General features: G+C 34.2%; 1 protein-coding gene across 2 annotated transcripts in view; it reads right to left on the reverse strand.

Annotated features, from left to right (window-relative positions):
* The window catches only part of RNF13 (ring finger protein 13), a 123041-nt gene that overhangs the window by 32437 nt on the left and 72898 nt on the right, over positions 1–17706 (reverse strand). For both annotated transcript variants that reach the window (XM_005675452.3, XM_005675450.2), the window contains 3 exons: positions 16801–16891; positions 12363–12468; positions 3612–3705 (listed from right to left, as the gene is read on the reverse strand). In XM_005675452.3, the coding sequence (XP_005675509.1) occupies positions 3612–3705; positions 12363–12468; positions 16801–16891 (291 nt within the window). The remainder of the gene's footprint in view (positions 1–3611; positions 3706–12362; positions 12469–16800; positions 16892–17706) is intronic.

Consider the following 17706-nt stretch of genomic DNA (forward strand, 5'->3'; position numbering starts at 1 on the left):
GGTGCTTCACGGAAGTGAAAATCTAACTAGTAAATAAAATAGGCACTTCACTGATGAGGGAAATGTAAATTAAAACCACTATGAGCTATCTTTATAAACCCATTGGATTGGCTAAAATTTAAAAGTCTGTCAGTGCAAAATATTGGTTCAGATGTGAGGTAAGAGGAACTATACATACTGATGGGAATATAAACTGTTAACATCATCACTCTGAAACAGATTTGGTATTATCCAATAAAATAGAAGATATGTATATCCTATGAGCCAGCTAATCTACTTCTAGGTATGTACTCCATAAAGAAATCCATGCTTATATATATCAGGATATATGTATAAGAATGTTCTTAAAAGTATGGTCTGTAAAGATCCCCCAAACAGGGGAAACAGAACATTGTTTATCAACAGTACTTCAATAAAAAATAAAAACAAAACAAAAACCCAATTGTCTATTAATAGTAAAATGGATATACATTATACTTATACAATGAAATGACACTGAATGAACTACACATACAAGCAATAAAGTGGGTTAATTGCATCCAAAAAATGTTAATAAAAGAAGAAGGACCAAAGAATACAATTCAAAAATAGGAAAAATTGTATCATATTGTTTTGGAATCCATACATAGGTGATAAAACTTAAGAGAAAAGCAATGAAATGATTAGCATAAGCCAGCATGGTGATTACTTCCAGTGAGGAGGAAAGGATTATAGTCTAGAAGGGGACACAGTATTTTCTGCGATACTAATAAGGTTCTGTTTCTTGAACTGGATAGTTTCAGTAAAATGTCTTATATACTTTTCTGTATACACATTATACTTCACATTTCTAAAAAATGTGAAGGTATAGTAAGGATAAACACCACTCCATAAAGATGAACATGGCTACAGAAAAATACACTTATGCTGATTGGTTCATAACTATGAACTTGAAAGGGAGGTTCAGGTTCCCAGGCAATCATATTTCCCTATTCCATCTGCCCATCTACTCTCCTAGAATAATATACCATACCTTTCTGTCCTTTCTGTGGATTCCCTGGTGGCTCAGAGGTTAAAGCGTCTGCCTCCAATGCAGGAAACCCGGGTTCGATCCCTGGGTCGGGAAGATCCCCTGGAGAAGGAAATGGCAACCCACTCCAGGATTCTTGCCTGGAGAATCCCATGGACATAGGAGCTTGGTAGGCTACAGTCCACGGGGTCACAAAGAGTTGGACACGACTGAGTGACCACTTCACTTTCACTTTCTGTCCTTAAACCTCCAACATCTCCTCCCCTATCCTATCTTTTGGTTGATGATTCTGTTTCCTACTTCACTGAGAGCCATGGAAGTAAAGAATGCTTCTGACCACCATAAACACTGCCAGGATTTGGGGCCCACATATTCTACTTTCCCTTAGCTTAGCTCTCCATGCAGCTATCTAAGGCCAATCCACCTATTTGTACACCAGATCCCATGCCTTCCTGCCTTCACAAAGACATATATTATAGCAATTCTCCCATCTATCCCCTACATCATCAATTTTCTTCAGCAAATATGCTATTACTTCTCAGTGAAATTTCCCCTACCAGCTGCTACACCATTTCTTTGCTCTCCTTTATAGTTAAATTTCTTGAAAAAGTTGTCTATAGTTAATATTCCTCTCCTTCCATTTTCAAATCCACCACAATCAAGTTTTTGGACTAATCACTCTGTCAAAACTGCACATGATGATAATCAATAATCGATCAGTTCCCATCTATCTATCAGGAACATGTGACACAGGGTATCAATCACTCTTTGCTCTTTAGAGACCGGTATCACTTGGTTTCTGGTAAACCGCTACTTTCTGATTTTCCCCTGTATAATGGTCACTCCTTCTTGGTCTCCACCGCTGATTCCACTTCTTCCTTACTCAGTGTTAGGCTGCCCCAAAATGTCTTTGGTATTCTTCTGTCCATTTATACTCATTCTCTTGGTAATATCATCAGTCTCATGATTTAAATACATATTTATACCAATACTTCCAGTTGAGGAATGAAAGTTCTGATTCATTCAAATGTCTAACAGACATCTGAGATTCCACATATCCAAAACTGACTTCTCAAGCTTTCTCCCCAAACCTGTGCCACCATTTATTAACCATCCTTATTTCTTTAAGGCAATGCCTCCTTCAGCTGCTGAAACCAAAAAATCTGGAGTTGTCCTTGTTTCCTCTCCCCACATCTAGTCCATCAATAAATCCAGTAATTCCATTTTACAAATATATTCATCTCCTCTACTGCTACCACTCAAGGCCAAGCCACATTCATCTTTCACTTGGGATTACTGCAACAGCCTCCTATTTGTTCTCTCCACTCACACCTCTGACCCTCTACATCCTATTCTTAACACAGCAACAAGGAAGATCCACTTAACTTTTAATTTAGATCTTATTTTTTCTCTGCTCAAAATCCTACAATGGCTACTCATCTTACTCAGAAGAAAAGCCAACTATGGATGCTCTTTTTTAGCCTAAGACAATAGCAACATCATTCTTTTTTTCCTCTCCCTCCTCTCCCCCTTGTTTTAGAAAACAAAATAAACACACAAAATGGAGCCTTAAAAAGTGATTCCTAAAGCCAGTCCTCAAATTGGCCTATGAATAACTTGTAATTAATCCACACTGTATAATGACAGTACACTGCATTTTTATAAATGTTGATATTTATTTAACATGTGATTTTCCTATTTTTTTTGTTGCTAAACTTTATATTCATAAAGTAATGGTTATTATATTTGGTAGGTTTTTTGAATAGTTTATTACTTGGAAAAATTAAAATTTTACAGAACTAGTTTTTTTAATTGAAGTATACTTGACAGAATTATTAATGCCTTCTCTTTTTCTCCTTTCCACTCTCTATGCATTTTCTCTACTGAATTAAAAAACAGAACATTTTTACTGGCATAGAAATTGAACATTCTAGGGAACTACTGGCCAAAAAGATTTAATAAGCATGTACCCACATTGAAAGCTCACTAAGCTTAAGCAGGAGAAACTACATTAGCTACAGTGATAGACCCCTGCCCAGCTCTACCAGTGCTGGCAAGGTGACATTAAATTTTTTGCCTTTCTGACCCTCTATTTCCTCATATACAATAACTATTATGGTACCCATTTCATAGGAATATGGAAATTAAAATGAGATGATACATTTAAAATACATTGATACATAACAGCTACCCTACTGCGTTTAGTTAAACCAACACTATATGTGTTTAGTTAACACAATGTTAACACAGTAATGTAGGGAGGAGAGGAGGAGGAGGATCAATGGGAGCAGACCACCTGGTGCAGAGAAATATTTTATCCACTGATGTTTTGAACTTCTGGCACATGGGGATAATAAAAGCCATTTTGGTCAGTTTCATCATTGTTTTTAAAATCTCTGAAGACCGTGTACCCACCCCTGCCCTAACTGTTCCTGCCTTTACCAGGATAAACCACAGCAAAAGACCACCTTCTACATTCACTCATTAATTACTAACTGAGAATTAGGCATAGGGTACAGCAAGGACTCAGCAGGTAGTATTAAAGTATGATCACCATGTACTATTAAATAAACTAATGGTTATTTAGAAAATAATCACTTACCTTTTTTGAATTTATGTACAGGGAGTTTCTTAAGTTGATCTTTACGAAGTCGGTTTCTTCTAGCTCTATGCCTATCCTGGACAAATTTTGTGATCTAAAAATAAAAGAGAAACATAAAGGGAATCAGATATTAAACATGCAGATAGAAAATGACTATTAAAATAATAAATGCATTTTAAGTTTCTAGATAGCTGCTACAAATCAATTTATTTGAACCCTAATCACAAGGTTTATTAGCTAAAATATCTATGATTAGATGTACTGACAAACTGTATCAAAATTTGTCAACTGGAGGGTTGAAATTTCTATAAGTTTACAAACTAATAAAATTTTCAAATTTTATGAGTATTGTATATGAGGAAACAGAGGGGCAGAAAGACAAAAAATTTAATGTCACATCACCAGTACTGACAGCTGGGGAGGAGCATGGGTCTAACACTATAGCTCTATCTTTATTATTAGTGGTTAGCCCATAAATTATCTTTGAATTTTTATTCACTGACCTAAATTATCTTTACTTCACTCTGACAGAAACATTATAAATAACATGTAACTATTTGTTTGCAAAAATATAAATGGTATACTTTAGGTTACAAAGACTTCACTAAATCAAAAATGGGAGAGTTGAAATTTCTATAAGTTACAAACTAATAAAAATTTCAAACATAACAGGCATTAAACTGCACTTTCAGTGGTTTTAGTAGCAAAATGGACAGAACGAATACAGATAACCTGTATTATAAATATATAGAAATATCAGATAAAAATATACAAAACATTTTAAAATATAAACTGCTATGCTTACAAGAATAAAAATAAATACATGGGGTCAGAACCAAATGCCAAAAACAACATTCACAAAAGAAACTTTCGACAGATTTAACTACAACAGTAGACTTCTGTCTACATCAATGACTTCCATCCTCAAAAGATTCTGTTTAAAGATAAAAGACAAGTCACAGACTGGGAAAAATATCTGCAAATTGCAGGTCTCACAAGGGATTTCTATCCAGAATATATAAAGAATTCAAAACACAATAATAAGAAAAGTGAAGAAAGTGAAAGTGAAGTTGCTCAGTCGTGTCCGACTCTTTGCGACCCCGTGGACGGTAGCCTACCAGGCTCCTCCGTCCATGGGATTCTCCAGGCACGAGTACTGGAGTGGGTTGCCATTTCCTTCTCCAGGGGATCTTCCCTACCCAGCGACTGAACCCGGGTCTCCTGCATCGTGGGCAGACGCTTTAACCTCTGAGCCACCAGGGAAGCCCAAGAATAAGACACAAACAACCCAACAGAAAATAGGTAAAATATCTGAATAAACACTTCATTGCTGAAAATATACAGATGGCAAATAAGCACTTGAAAAGATGTTCAACATAATTAGTCAAGATAAAAATGAAAATTCAAAATCACAAACACTGCTATATTATATATATACATACTATATTATATATATATATACATACTATATACCTATTAAAATGAAAAGGACTGACTATACCAAGTGTCGGCAGGCAAGCAGAAGGGCTGGCACGCTGATACACTACTGGAAGGACTGTAAAACTGTACAACCATTTTGCAAAATAGTTTGGTGATTTCTTATAAATTTAACTACATATTTACAAAATGACCTAATCATCCCACTCCTACTTATATTTTGCCAAAAGAAATGAAGGTGTATATCCATAAAACAACTTGTACACAAAGGTACCAAAAAGTCTATGTCAGCTTTATTTAATAGCCCCACACTACAAACAACCCAAATATTCATCAGCAGGTAAGTGAATAAACAAAACTGCAGTACAGTCATACAACAGAATATAACTTGTCAATAAAAAGTAAGGAATATCAACATATTCAATAACATTTATGAGTCCCAAAATAAGTATTCTGAGAGAAAGAAGGCAGACACAAAAGAGTACATAATTTATGAGTCCCTGTATACAAATTGGTAGAAAATGCAAATTAATCTTAGTGACCAAAAGCCAATCTGTGATTGCCCAGGGATGGTGGGAAGGGAAGAAATGAAGGAGAAATTTGGAATGGGTAAAAAGAAAGTGATTAGAGTATATGGAAACTTTTTGAGTGAGTTGATATTTCATTATTTTAATCATATGGTTTCACACATATCCATATACGTATATCAAAATTTACCACACTGTACAATTAAGTATGTTCAGTTTATTAATATATTAATCATATTTCAGTACAGGTTTATTTTAAAAATTTAGTAGTAACTACTAGAAGAATAACAATATAAGCTTTCAAACTAGCAGGAAAATGGAGAAAGGGATAAAAAGGAAAAAAAGTTGGGTAATCCAAATCTGCACAGTAGAAAAAAATAGAATAAAAAGTCAACAACAGAAGTCAGCTGAAATCACAGCAATACGTGAACTCTGAACTTCCCGATGTTCAAGCTGGTTTTAGAAAAGGCAGAGGAACCAGAGATCAAATTGCCAACATCTGCTGGATTATCGAAAAAGCAAGAGAGTTCCAGAAAAACATCTATTTCTATTTTATTGACTATGCCAAAGCCTTTGACTGTGTGGATCACAATAAACTGTGGAAAATTCTTCAAGAGATGGGAATACCAGACCACCTGACCTGCCTCCTGAGAAATCTGTATGCAGGTCAGGAAGCAACAGTTAGAACTGGACATGGAACAACAGACTGGTTCCAAATAGGAAAAGGAGTATGTCAAGGCTGTATATTGTCACCCTGCTTATTTGACTTATATGCAGAGTACATCATGAGAAATGCTGGACTGGAAGAAACACAAGCTGGAATCAAGATTGCCAGGAGAAATATCAATAACCTCAGATATGCAGATGACACCACCCTTATGGCAGAAAGTGAAGAAGAACTAAAGAACCTCTTGATGAAAATGAAAGAGGAGAGTGAAAAAGCTGGCTTAAAGCTCAACATTCAGAAAACGAAGATCATGGCATCTGGTCCCATCACTTCATGGCAAATAGATGGGGAAACAGTGCAAACAGTGTCAGACTTTATTTTTCTAGGCTCCAAAATCACTGCAGATGGTGACTGCAGCCATGAAATTAAAAGACACTTACTCCTTGGAAGGAAAGTTATGACCAACCTAGACAGCATATTAAAAAGCAGAGACATTGCTTTGCCAGGAAAGGTCCATCTAGTCAAGGCTATGGTTTTCCCAGTGGTCATGTATGGATGTGAGAGTTGGACTATAAAGAAAGCTGAGCACCGAAGAATTGATGCTTTTGAACTGTGGTGTTGGAGAAGACTCTTGAGCGTCCCTTGGACTGCAAGGAGATCCAACCAGTCCATCCTAAAGGAGAGCAGTCCTGAGTGTTCTTTGGAAGGACTAATGCTGAAGCTGAAACTCCAATCCTTTGGCCACTTGATGCGAAGAGCTGACTCATTTGAAAAGACCCTAATGCTGGGAAAGATTGAGGGCAGGAGGAGGAAGGGATGACAGAGGATGAGATGGTTGGATGGCATCACCAACTCGATGGACATGGGTTTGGGTGGACTCCGAAAGTTGATGATGGACAGGGAGGCCTGGCGTGCTGCAGTTCATGGGGTCACAAACAGTTGGACATGACTGAGCGACTGAACTGACCTGAACTGAAACGGATACAATTCACCAGTTTTAAAATTTAAAGTGTATCATATTGGATAAAGAAAATATTCCAACCATATGCTATTTACAAGGTACGAGATTAAAACTTAACGACACATTAAGACTAAAATAAAAGTAAAAAATACAGGGGTAGACAGTTATGATAATATCAAGTAAAACTTGGTTTATCAACTAGGATATAAGACAAAAATCATCATTAGGAAATAGTTATCACAATGATAAAAAGGATACTTCACCTAGAAAATGACAAAATTGTGGAAGAATACATAAATTCATAAGCTTGGTAATTTTTAGGTAAAGCAAACAAAAAAAAAAGTAAAGACCACAGACCCAAGATGCCCATTATGGTAACCACTGTTTACAGGCAGCCACTGAGTACTTGAAATGTGGCTAATCTCAATTGAGATTTACTGTGAAAGTATAAAATATATACCAGATTGCAAAGACTTAGTATAAAAAGGATGTAGGATATATTTTATAACTATTTATTAGCTGAATGTTGAAATACATTTTGGATTTACCAAGTTAAATAAATACAATATTAAGTTAATCTCACAGAAATATTTCCTTTTACCTTTTTTAATCTGGCTATCAAAAAAATTTTAAATTATAATAAATGTGACTCACAATATCATTTTATGACATAGCACTTCTTCAGAAGACAGAGGAGTGCAGAAATCTATAGACAACTGCAATGATTATTGCACACGGTAGTTGCTCAGTTCTGTGAATATACTAAAACCACTGAACTGTATGATTTAAATGGGTCAATTTTACGTTATGTGAAGTATATCTCAAACTTGCTTCAAAATACTAAAAAAAAAAAAAAAAAGAAATAGACTAAACAAGACAAATACACAAGCTCAAGTTAATGGACATATATAAAATTTTACACCCTACAATGCTTTTCACATACATGGGGAAGGTTTATACATTTTAACAACAATTAGCATGCCCCTTCACCACCTGGATTAAAAAGAAGAGTAAAAACATTAGAATACATGTCCCACTGGAATGTAAGCTGCTTGAGATCAGGGATTTTTACCTATTTTGTTCACCGAGGAAACTTCAGACCCTAGAGGAGTGGCTAGGTTTGGAGGTGCAGAACAACCATTTGTTGAATGAAAGGGAAAAAGAAAATTGCAAAATCCAGTCCTCTAAAAGACAAAGACAAACTTCTGACAACACTGTGCAAGGCATGGGTGGATATGAATAAACCAGAACTCACCCCACATATAGTAGGAATTCTCTTTAAGTTGCTACAGGAGTACACAGATGTTATAAATCACTTTATACAATACTTGAAAACAGACAAAACAGAAAATTCCTTAGAAATATAATTTGGTATAAAGAAGAAGACAACCATTTATATACTCATGTAATTGTGGGGGAAAAAAGAAAAAAACAGCAGATTTAGATAATTTTACAGGCAACCTTCACCAAAACTTCCAGGAAAAAGACAATCCCAATTTTACTAAAAAAAAAAAATTAGAAAATAGAAAATAAAAGAAAGCTTTAGTTTTATGGGACTAGCTTTATCTTATCTAGTTAAATTATGGAAAAATATACAAAACATAAAATTTAGTATCTTAACCTTTTTTAAGTATACAGTTCTGTGGCATTAAGTACATTGTTGTGCTACCATCACCACCATCCATCCACCAAACTCTTTACGTTTCCCAAAACTGGAACTCTGTACACATTAACCAGTAATTGCCCAACCTCCCCTCTCCATAGCCCTTGGCAACCATCATTCTATTTTCTGTCTCTGAATCTCACTACTCCAGGTACCACACATTAATAGAATCACACAGCATTTGTCCTTTAGCACTTGCTTATTTCACTTAACATGTCTTACAGATTCATCAATTTTGTAGCATCTGTCAGAATTTCCTTCCTTTTTAAGGCTGAACAGTATTCCATCACATGTATATACCACATTTTGTCTATCTATTCATCCATCAATGGATAATTGGGTTACTTTCACCTTTGGCTATTGAAATAATGCTGTGATGAACATAAGCGTGCAAATATCTAACTTCCAGCTTTAAATTCTTTTGAGTACATATCCAAAGCTGGAATTAGATCATATAGTAAATTTTTTTTGCTGTACTGTTTTCTATAGCGATAGCTCCATTTAACATTCCCACCAGCAGTGCTCAAGGGATTACCTAGTTTTGATGTCAAGATTACTCTAGTCCCATAAAACTAAATTTCTCTTACCTGGACATTCAGGTTGCTAGTATTTAGGATTTTTGCACCTATGTCCAAAGTGTATAACTGGCTGATCCATATTGGAAATTTGATAACCCAATATACAAAGGCAAAATTTATATATTAGTCAAAAGAGTGTACATAAGATACAAGGGTTTTTAGAATTTACAAAACAAATTCATGTAATCCAACATAAGAATAGAGTAAAAGAAAAAACAATGATCATCATGATAGAAAAAAAGACATATAAGGCATCACCCATTCTTTATTTAAAAAGGAAAAAAGGCAAAGAAAAATTTTGTTTCCTTATTTCTAATTCTTATACTTTTTTTGTCTTACCAGAATATATGGCACAACGTTAAACAGGAAGTACAATAGGCATCGTTTTTTGTTGTTTTTAACATTCATGGGAAGGCTTCTAATATTCACTACATAGTGTTTTCATTTCAGTTTTTAGTCAGTAATCTTTATTGGCTTAAAGATTTACTCCTAATTTGCCAAGGATACTTTTTGTTGTTCTAACTTTCCATATTTCCTTATACACTGAAAACCCAAGAGAATAAAAAAATTCAAATTACCAGAATAGAAGAATTCAGTAAGTCTGTAGAGATAAAATTAATATATAAAAATCAATAATTGTCCACTGTCCAAATAGTGGTTTCTTGAATACTAATCTTCAATTAAAAAAAGCAAAACAAAACAAAACAAATCCAGGGCTCCTTGGGGGAAATGTCTGATTTTAGGGCTAGGGCAAGAAAAAGAAATGATGAGTCTGGAGTTTCTTATAGGACCAAACACTAAAGAAGTATACTTATGAAACAAGGATGGGTCAAATCAAAGAGACCCAAGACCCAGCCTGCAGAGCTCCCAATGACCAAAGCTCAAACAATTAAACAACAAAAATAATGTAGTATTGGATTATTACCCAAAGTATAAAAGAAATATACAGAGCACATACCAATATAAATGTGATTGAACAAATAAATAAATGCCAAAAATAGACAAATCTTCCTTACAAAAGAATTCTAAATAATGTATGTAGATACTTCCCTCCCTTCAAGAAGTGGAGCTTAATTACTGCCCATCCCCACTTTTAAGACTGGCTATACTTAGTGCCTCACTTCCAAAGGAAGAATAGAATAGAGAAAGAGAAAAAATATTAACTTCATAGTGGAAAAAGCTGGCAAACATTACCTAAACTAAGGGATGAAGGTTAACATCGTCAGTGATGTTATGCGAGTATCATGTACCCTTGGCTGACATGTTAGGATGAGAAGGGCAATTTGCTTTGCTGATACTCTTTATAAAAACCTATAACCAACCCACTCTAATCATAAGAAAAATATCAGATTGAGGAACATTCTACAGGATACCTGGCCAGGACTCCTCAAAAACAAGGAGAGATTAAGAAACTGTCACAGGTCAGAGGAGATTGGGAATACATGATAACAAAACAATGTGGTAATCTGGACTGGGTCCTGGAACAGAAAGAAAGCATTAATGGAAAAATGTAAAATCTATCCAGTCTGGACTTCAGTAACAGTAATGTTAACTGTGTTAGTTTCTTAGTTTTGACAAATGTATCGTGGTAAAGTAAAATGTTAACAATGGGGACAACCAAATGAGGAATACACAGGAACTCTCTTCTTTGCAATTTTTCTGTGAATCTTATTATTACAAAATTCAAAGTTTATTTTAACATATCAATAACATTCCTATACCTCAGTAATATCTAATTAGAAAATACGATTTTAAAAAATCTAACAAAAGACATACTAAATGTTTACAGAAAAAAATGATTAAACTGATGGATATGAAAAACCAAAAAATTAAAAGAAATACCACATCATAGGAAGACTATTACAAAGACAGTGTTTAATCTTTACTCTATTAATTCAATACAATAATAAACTCATTGGATGTTACTATAAATATTCTTTATGAAAAATAAAAAGGTTAGGGACAATAGTGGGATTGTTTTATATTTTTGTAAATCTCTTTTAATATCTATCTTAATAGAATACAGAGAGATTCTCACATGTGCTTCTGCATTCAATTTGTTTTGATATCTCAGACCATGTAGCCTCTAGAAACCTCTTCTATAAACCATCTATAAACCATCCTCTAAAAGAGAATGAGAGTCTCAAAGGCAAATCATAACTTAGTATCATTACGGAAATAATTTTGACCTTGCAGACCCACCAAGAGTCCTGGGATCATACTTGATAACCACTGTTTTGGAAACAATGTGTCACCCTTTTAACCTTGAGGCCTCACAGTATTCTTTATTTACATTTTAATAAGAAAAATGTCAAATTAGAGAAGAGTTAAAAGAATTTTTATAATAAAATGCATATATCTCCTACCTAGATTCTACAATTAACATTTTACTATATTTTTTAATCACATATCTATTTATCCCACTATTTACCCATCAATACATTTTTTTCTCTTTATTTTTTACAATGCATTTCAAAGTAAGTTGCAAATATCAATATACTTCCCCTCAAATAGTTCAGCATGTAAACTCATTACTTAGAGATTAGTATTTTTTATAGCTCTTTTTTATTTTTAGGTAAACTTTACATACAATGAAATGCACAAAATTTAAGTATGCAATTTGGTGAATCAGACATTGTGCAACCTAAACAAGATAGACAACATGATTCTCACTCTCCAGGAAATTCCCTCATACTCTTCTGAGTAAATCTCTCACCTCCTTTCTTCCCTGCACCTATCCCCCCAAAGAAATCACTGTTCTGGTTTTTTTCAACCCAGATTATTTCTGCCTTTTCCAGAATGAGTCACGTAAATGGACTCACACAACATGTACTCTTCTATGTACAGCCTCTCTCAGTACAATGTGTTTTAGAGCCATTCATATTATTTTTTCAAGTATTTAAAATTAATTTACCTACCATGAAAATGACTATCAAGATGAGACAGATGCCCACTATGATAAGGAAGGGGATTAGGTAGTATTCCAGAGGAAGGCTAAATTCTGGAACTAAGATAATGTGGCCCCTGCAAGAAAACAAAAATTAATAATTAGGAAATATTGACTTGTCAAATTATGATGTTAATTGAAAGCAAAGAAAAATATTTTTAAAGCATTTAGACATTACAATTTAATCCACTAGACCCATCTCATTTTCTAATAGGTGATTTCCATTAAGTTAAGGGATATTTTCTCCATTTTTAAATCAGCTTTACGTATTTACCAAAATAATTTGCCATTTAATTAAAAGAAACTTTTAGATTGGTTAGAGGAAATCAGTTAAACAATACTTACTGTGTCCCTCCAAGAACATGTGTTTACTGAATTTAGTAACGATGAAAGCATATTTCACAACCAAATATCAGTATTTAAAACTGGCAGTACATCAGGCAGTATGTCAACAAGAACCACACGCCTCCACACACACCAAATTACTTTTCATCAGTTTCTCCCATGAAAAGACTCTGGAGCCACTATTGACGAAAATAAACTCCCTATTCCCTTTATGCTTTATGGGAATTTGTTGTACGAAGTACAATGGATATAACCCCCATACTCCACATTCATCTGTGAGATACGGAATGGAAAACTGGCACAGAAATTCACAAGAGTTGTAGCTTCTTTTCTATTCTAAACCTTCTCTACTGCTTGACTGGAAAAAAAAAAAAGGCAAAGAAACTACAAAACTGTATATATTGTGGGGGTTGGGGGGGGCGGAAATAACCAAAGGCCCTATTCTCCTCGTTATTAACCATGGTTAATACAATTATATGGTTATCAACTATACAAGTATTATAAAATTGACAGGGAATCCAGAAATGAAACTGAACAGAATAAGCGCACTATTTATGCTGCATGAGCTAATTTTATATAGCAGCAAATCCTGCAATAGAAAATTTCCTCAGACTAGGGAAGGGTCTGTATAATGGTCACTAAGATGGTTGATTTCTCCATTGTACTTCCGTGCTACTCAACTAGTATGGTGTCAGCAACATTATACTGTTACCCACAGCTGGGTGATTTTTTAGGTACCAATTCCAGATAATTCGTATCACAGACTGTACATCAAGGTAATCAAATAACTGATGAGGTGTGATTCCTCTTTATGGAGCTATTTCAGATAATAAATTAAGGAGGAATTATAAAATAAGAGTACTTGCTAATCCTAAAGAACCGATGGCTTCAGACAATGATTATTAATGATTGCTCACATCACAAAGAGAGAACCAAATATTATGTCTCCTGATGGAAATACATAATAATACATATAAATTATTCTTGCCTTACCTATCCTCCTGGTCCCCAAGCCATACTTGAATTTGAACAGCCCTCTAGATCTAACTAGCAATTTACAGGGAAAATAAGTAACAAAGGAAACCTCTAGACAATACAGCAAGGATGCAGTCAGAAAAGTCCAGACAGTGGTAAAATTTTACAGGACAAATGACTCTGTTTATTCAATAAATAAATGTGTAGGGGAAAAAAAAAAAAGGCACAGCAAACTTATAGATTAAAAATAAAGTCATATGCCCTTATTTGCTCTGAAACAAATCTAAAGATTGACATGTTTTGATATTAATGTTTCTTAATTTAAGAAAGGATAACTAAAGAGCCTCTCGATGAAAGTGAAAGAGAAGAGTGAAAAAGTTGGCTTAAAGCTCAACGTTCAGAAAACTAACATCATGGCATCTGGTCCCATCACTTCATGGCAAATAGATGGGGAAACAGTGGAAACAGTAGCTGACTTTATTTTTCTGGGCTCCAAAATCAGTGCAGATGGTGATTGCAGCCATGAAACTAAAAGACGCTTACTCCTTGGAAAGAAAGTTATGACCAACCTAGACAGCATATTAAAAATTAGAGATATCACTTTGCCAACAAAGGTCTGTCTAGTCAAGGCTATGGTTTTTCCAGTAGTCATGTATGGATGTGAGAGTTGGACTATAAAGAAAGCTGAGCGCCGAAGAATTGACGCTTTTGAACTGTGGTATTGGAGGAGACTCTTGAGAGTCCTTTGGACTGCAAGGAGATCCAACCAGTCCATTCTAAAGGAGATCAGTCCTGGGTGTTCATTGGAAGGACTGATGTTGAAGCTGAAACGCCAATACTTTGGCCACCCGATGCGAAGAGCTGACTCATTTGAAAAGACCCTGATGCTGGGAAAGACTGAGGGCAGGAGGAGAAGGGCACAACAGAGGATGAGATGGTTGGATGGCATCACCTACTTGATGGACATGAGTTTGGATAAACTCCAGGAGTTGGTGATGGACAGGGAGGCCTGGCGTGCCATGGTTCATGGGGTCGCAAAGAGTTGGACACGACTGAGCAACTGAACTGAACTTAAAGTAATGAAAATGCCATTATGTTTTTTATATGTGACTCTATTTTCTAATGATATATTTTGAGATGTTTACAGTTTAGATCATAGGGTATCTAGCACTTGCTTTAAAATTATCATGAAGTGGGGAAAAAAGGGCAGACGGCACTTAAAGAGTGGACAGTCCAAACAAAGTTGGCCATAGTTGATAATTCTGAGACTGAATGACATTCATCATACCCATCTCTAGTTTTAAACTAAATAAATAAATAATAAATTAATAGGTAGGTAGGCAGGCAAGCAGGCAGACTGGTCAACTGGCCAGTCAACAGACAGATGATACAAGCCAGTCTGCATAGGTCTACAATCCTTCAAGCATAATTCTGAAACCTAAAAAGCTTTAAAAAGTAATGTCTGCAATTCATTTGATAGTCAACCTGAACCTAACCGACACGATCAAACACTCATACATTTATTACAGATATATATGTTATTTGATTATAGAATGCTGCCTCAATCCTCAAATTCTATCCCTTGTAATATTGCTTAACTTTTAAAAATCTGAAAATGCTTCAATTCCACATTATATCTGTCCCAAAGAGCTGGGATAAGAGATTTTGTGGCCTTGCATTAACATGGAAAGGGTCTAAATATTAAGTAAATAAAGTATGTAACAAAATACTGAGTATTACAAGGCACTGTTTTATGAGCAGGGTATCTCTAGTTAAGGTCAGCATTCAAACATGGGGAAAAAATTAAGCTGTCAGTGAAGAGCATCATAGGGACTTTCGTTTAAATGTTTTCTATTTCTGAATTTTTCCATATTTTATCAGCAGGTATCTATTACTTCTTAATTCAAAAAGAAATGGTTTTATTATTTTAAAACAAAAAGGCTTTAAAATACACATAATTTTTCTATGAGAGAATAATACTGAGATAAAAGCAAGTAGTAGTTCTCACCCCCATTAACTACACAAATATGGCTGGCAAAATAGCATCTTGCTTAACTATTTTTAATACAATATTCCAAATTATATTCCCTAACTTAATAAAGATATTATGAGCACAAAATATGTGAACAGTATTTTAAATATGAAAACCGTATAGGGAAAAGGTCAAAAAATGTAAACAGACACTCTTTCCTTCTCTTTTTTTATTCATATTCAAACTCACAGATTCCCACCCCCCACCCCAAATAATTAGAATTGCATTTCATTGTGCCAGTTTCCTCTTTTGGCAAATGTAGATGGTAAGAGATAATAATAATAACTTCTAGAGTGTTATTGTTAGAAATTAAATGGATAACAAATATAAAAGCTTTGTTTCATGAGTGCCTGGCTCTTGCTAAATCCTTGATTCATTATATTACTATATTATATTACAATATTACCACTTTTATTATTAATATTGTTCCCTTGGTCAAATGCCTATTCCTGTCCACTATGTTTTGGTACCTGTTTTTTAGAAGAAGCTCTAACGTGTTAATTGAACTGCACTGTTTTCTATATTAGATAACACAGTTGTCCCTTAGGTTAGTTTCAGTCTGAATTTTTATCATGGTAATGAGAATTTGGGGAGAAATTCCATAATAAGTTTTAAAATCCAAATCAAACTTTTTAAACTTGAAAACAAACTGTTTGTGTTTGTAAAAATTAGTCACCAAACACATCACGTGTTGGATTCTTTGTTTATAAAACATTTCCATTTAATAAAATACAAATATGTCTTAATGTAAAGTATCATATAAATGTAAATCACATTGCTTCTAAATACCAATGGTTTGACTAAACTATAAAAGGGAAAGTTCTCTTTTTAGCAACATGGGTGCCTTAATTTCTCTAGCATAAATATATTTTCAGTATGTAATCATACACAGAAGAAAAGGAAAGTCTTAAAATCATGACTTAAGAAGATATAATTTAGCACAATAGAGTACATTCTAAAACATAATTTTGATTACAACTAATCTTTTATAATTCTACCCTCACACAGAAAAGAATTTAAGCTACATGATTATTTTTTATATCCATTACTTACTTACCCTTTTTCATATGTGAATTCATCTTTCAGGGAATTAGCTGATGATTCACCAATAAAGACAGATGGAATGTCAATTTTCTTTAGTACCTCAACTGTATAAAACAATAGTAAAAGTTATTCTTCAAAGCCCATACTTAATATAAAATCAACTTAACTTTCTTTATAACAACAGCAAATATCAATGTAGGTGGAAATAACTATAATCAATTTGAATTGTCTATTAGTTGATTTTCCAGATTGCAGATTAATACCACGATCCGAATGGCTGAGAAACATGATGACATTTACAACAACAAAAGCTAATAACATTTTGCATATATACATTACCACACTATCTCAATAGTCCTATGAGATTGAAATATAAATCTTACTCTATTTCCATTTTGATTTACTTGATTTATTCCCGTACAGACATACTTAACTTTTAGAAAAGAAATAAGAGGAAGAAATGTAAAGTATTTTTTCCACACATAACTTAATTCCTAACTGAAAAAGTGAAAAAGCTTTTTTTACATACCCATTCCCAGGAGAGGTGTAAGCCAAAGAATGTAAGAAAAGACCACTTTACAACAGTCTGAAAAACGACATCACACATCTAAGGCTTTTCAGAGTGAAGGGCTGACAAGAGTTCAGAAAGGGCACTGGATAGGGAAGCTTGGTAAATTTCTACTTCCTCCTAAGCTCGGAGTGCATGTTAAAGCATTGTGTTTTTAAAAAAAAAAAAAGCATTGTGTTTTGACAAGCACCTTACAAAATTTACTTCTATATCTATATTAAAAAACCAAAATTAAATGCCAACAAAAAAAGAACTTTGCAAAAATTACCCATTACTCAAGAAGAGAAGTAAAAACAATCATCTTACTGTCACCACAGAAAATAGCCATATTTTTAACTATGAGTTACTTTA

Source organism: Capra hircus, chromosome 1 (genome assembly GCF_001704415.2).
Source record: "Capra hircus breed San Clemente chromosome 1, ASM170441v1, whole genome shotgun sequence".
NCBI lineage: Eukaryota > Metazoa > Chordata > Mammalia > Artiodactyla > Bovidae > Capra > Capra hircus.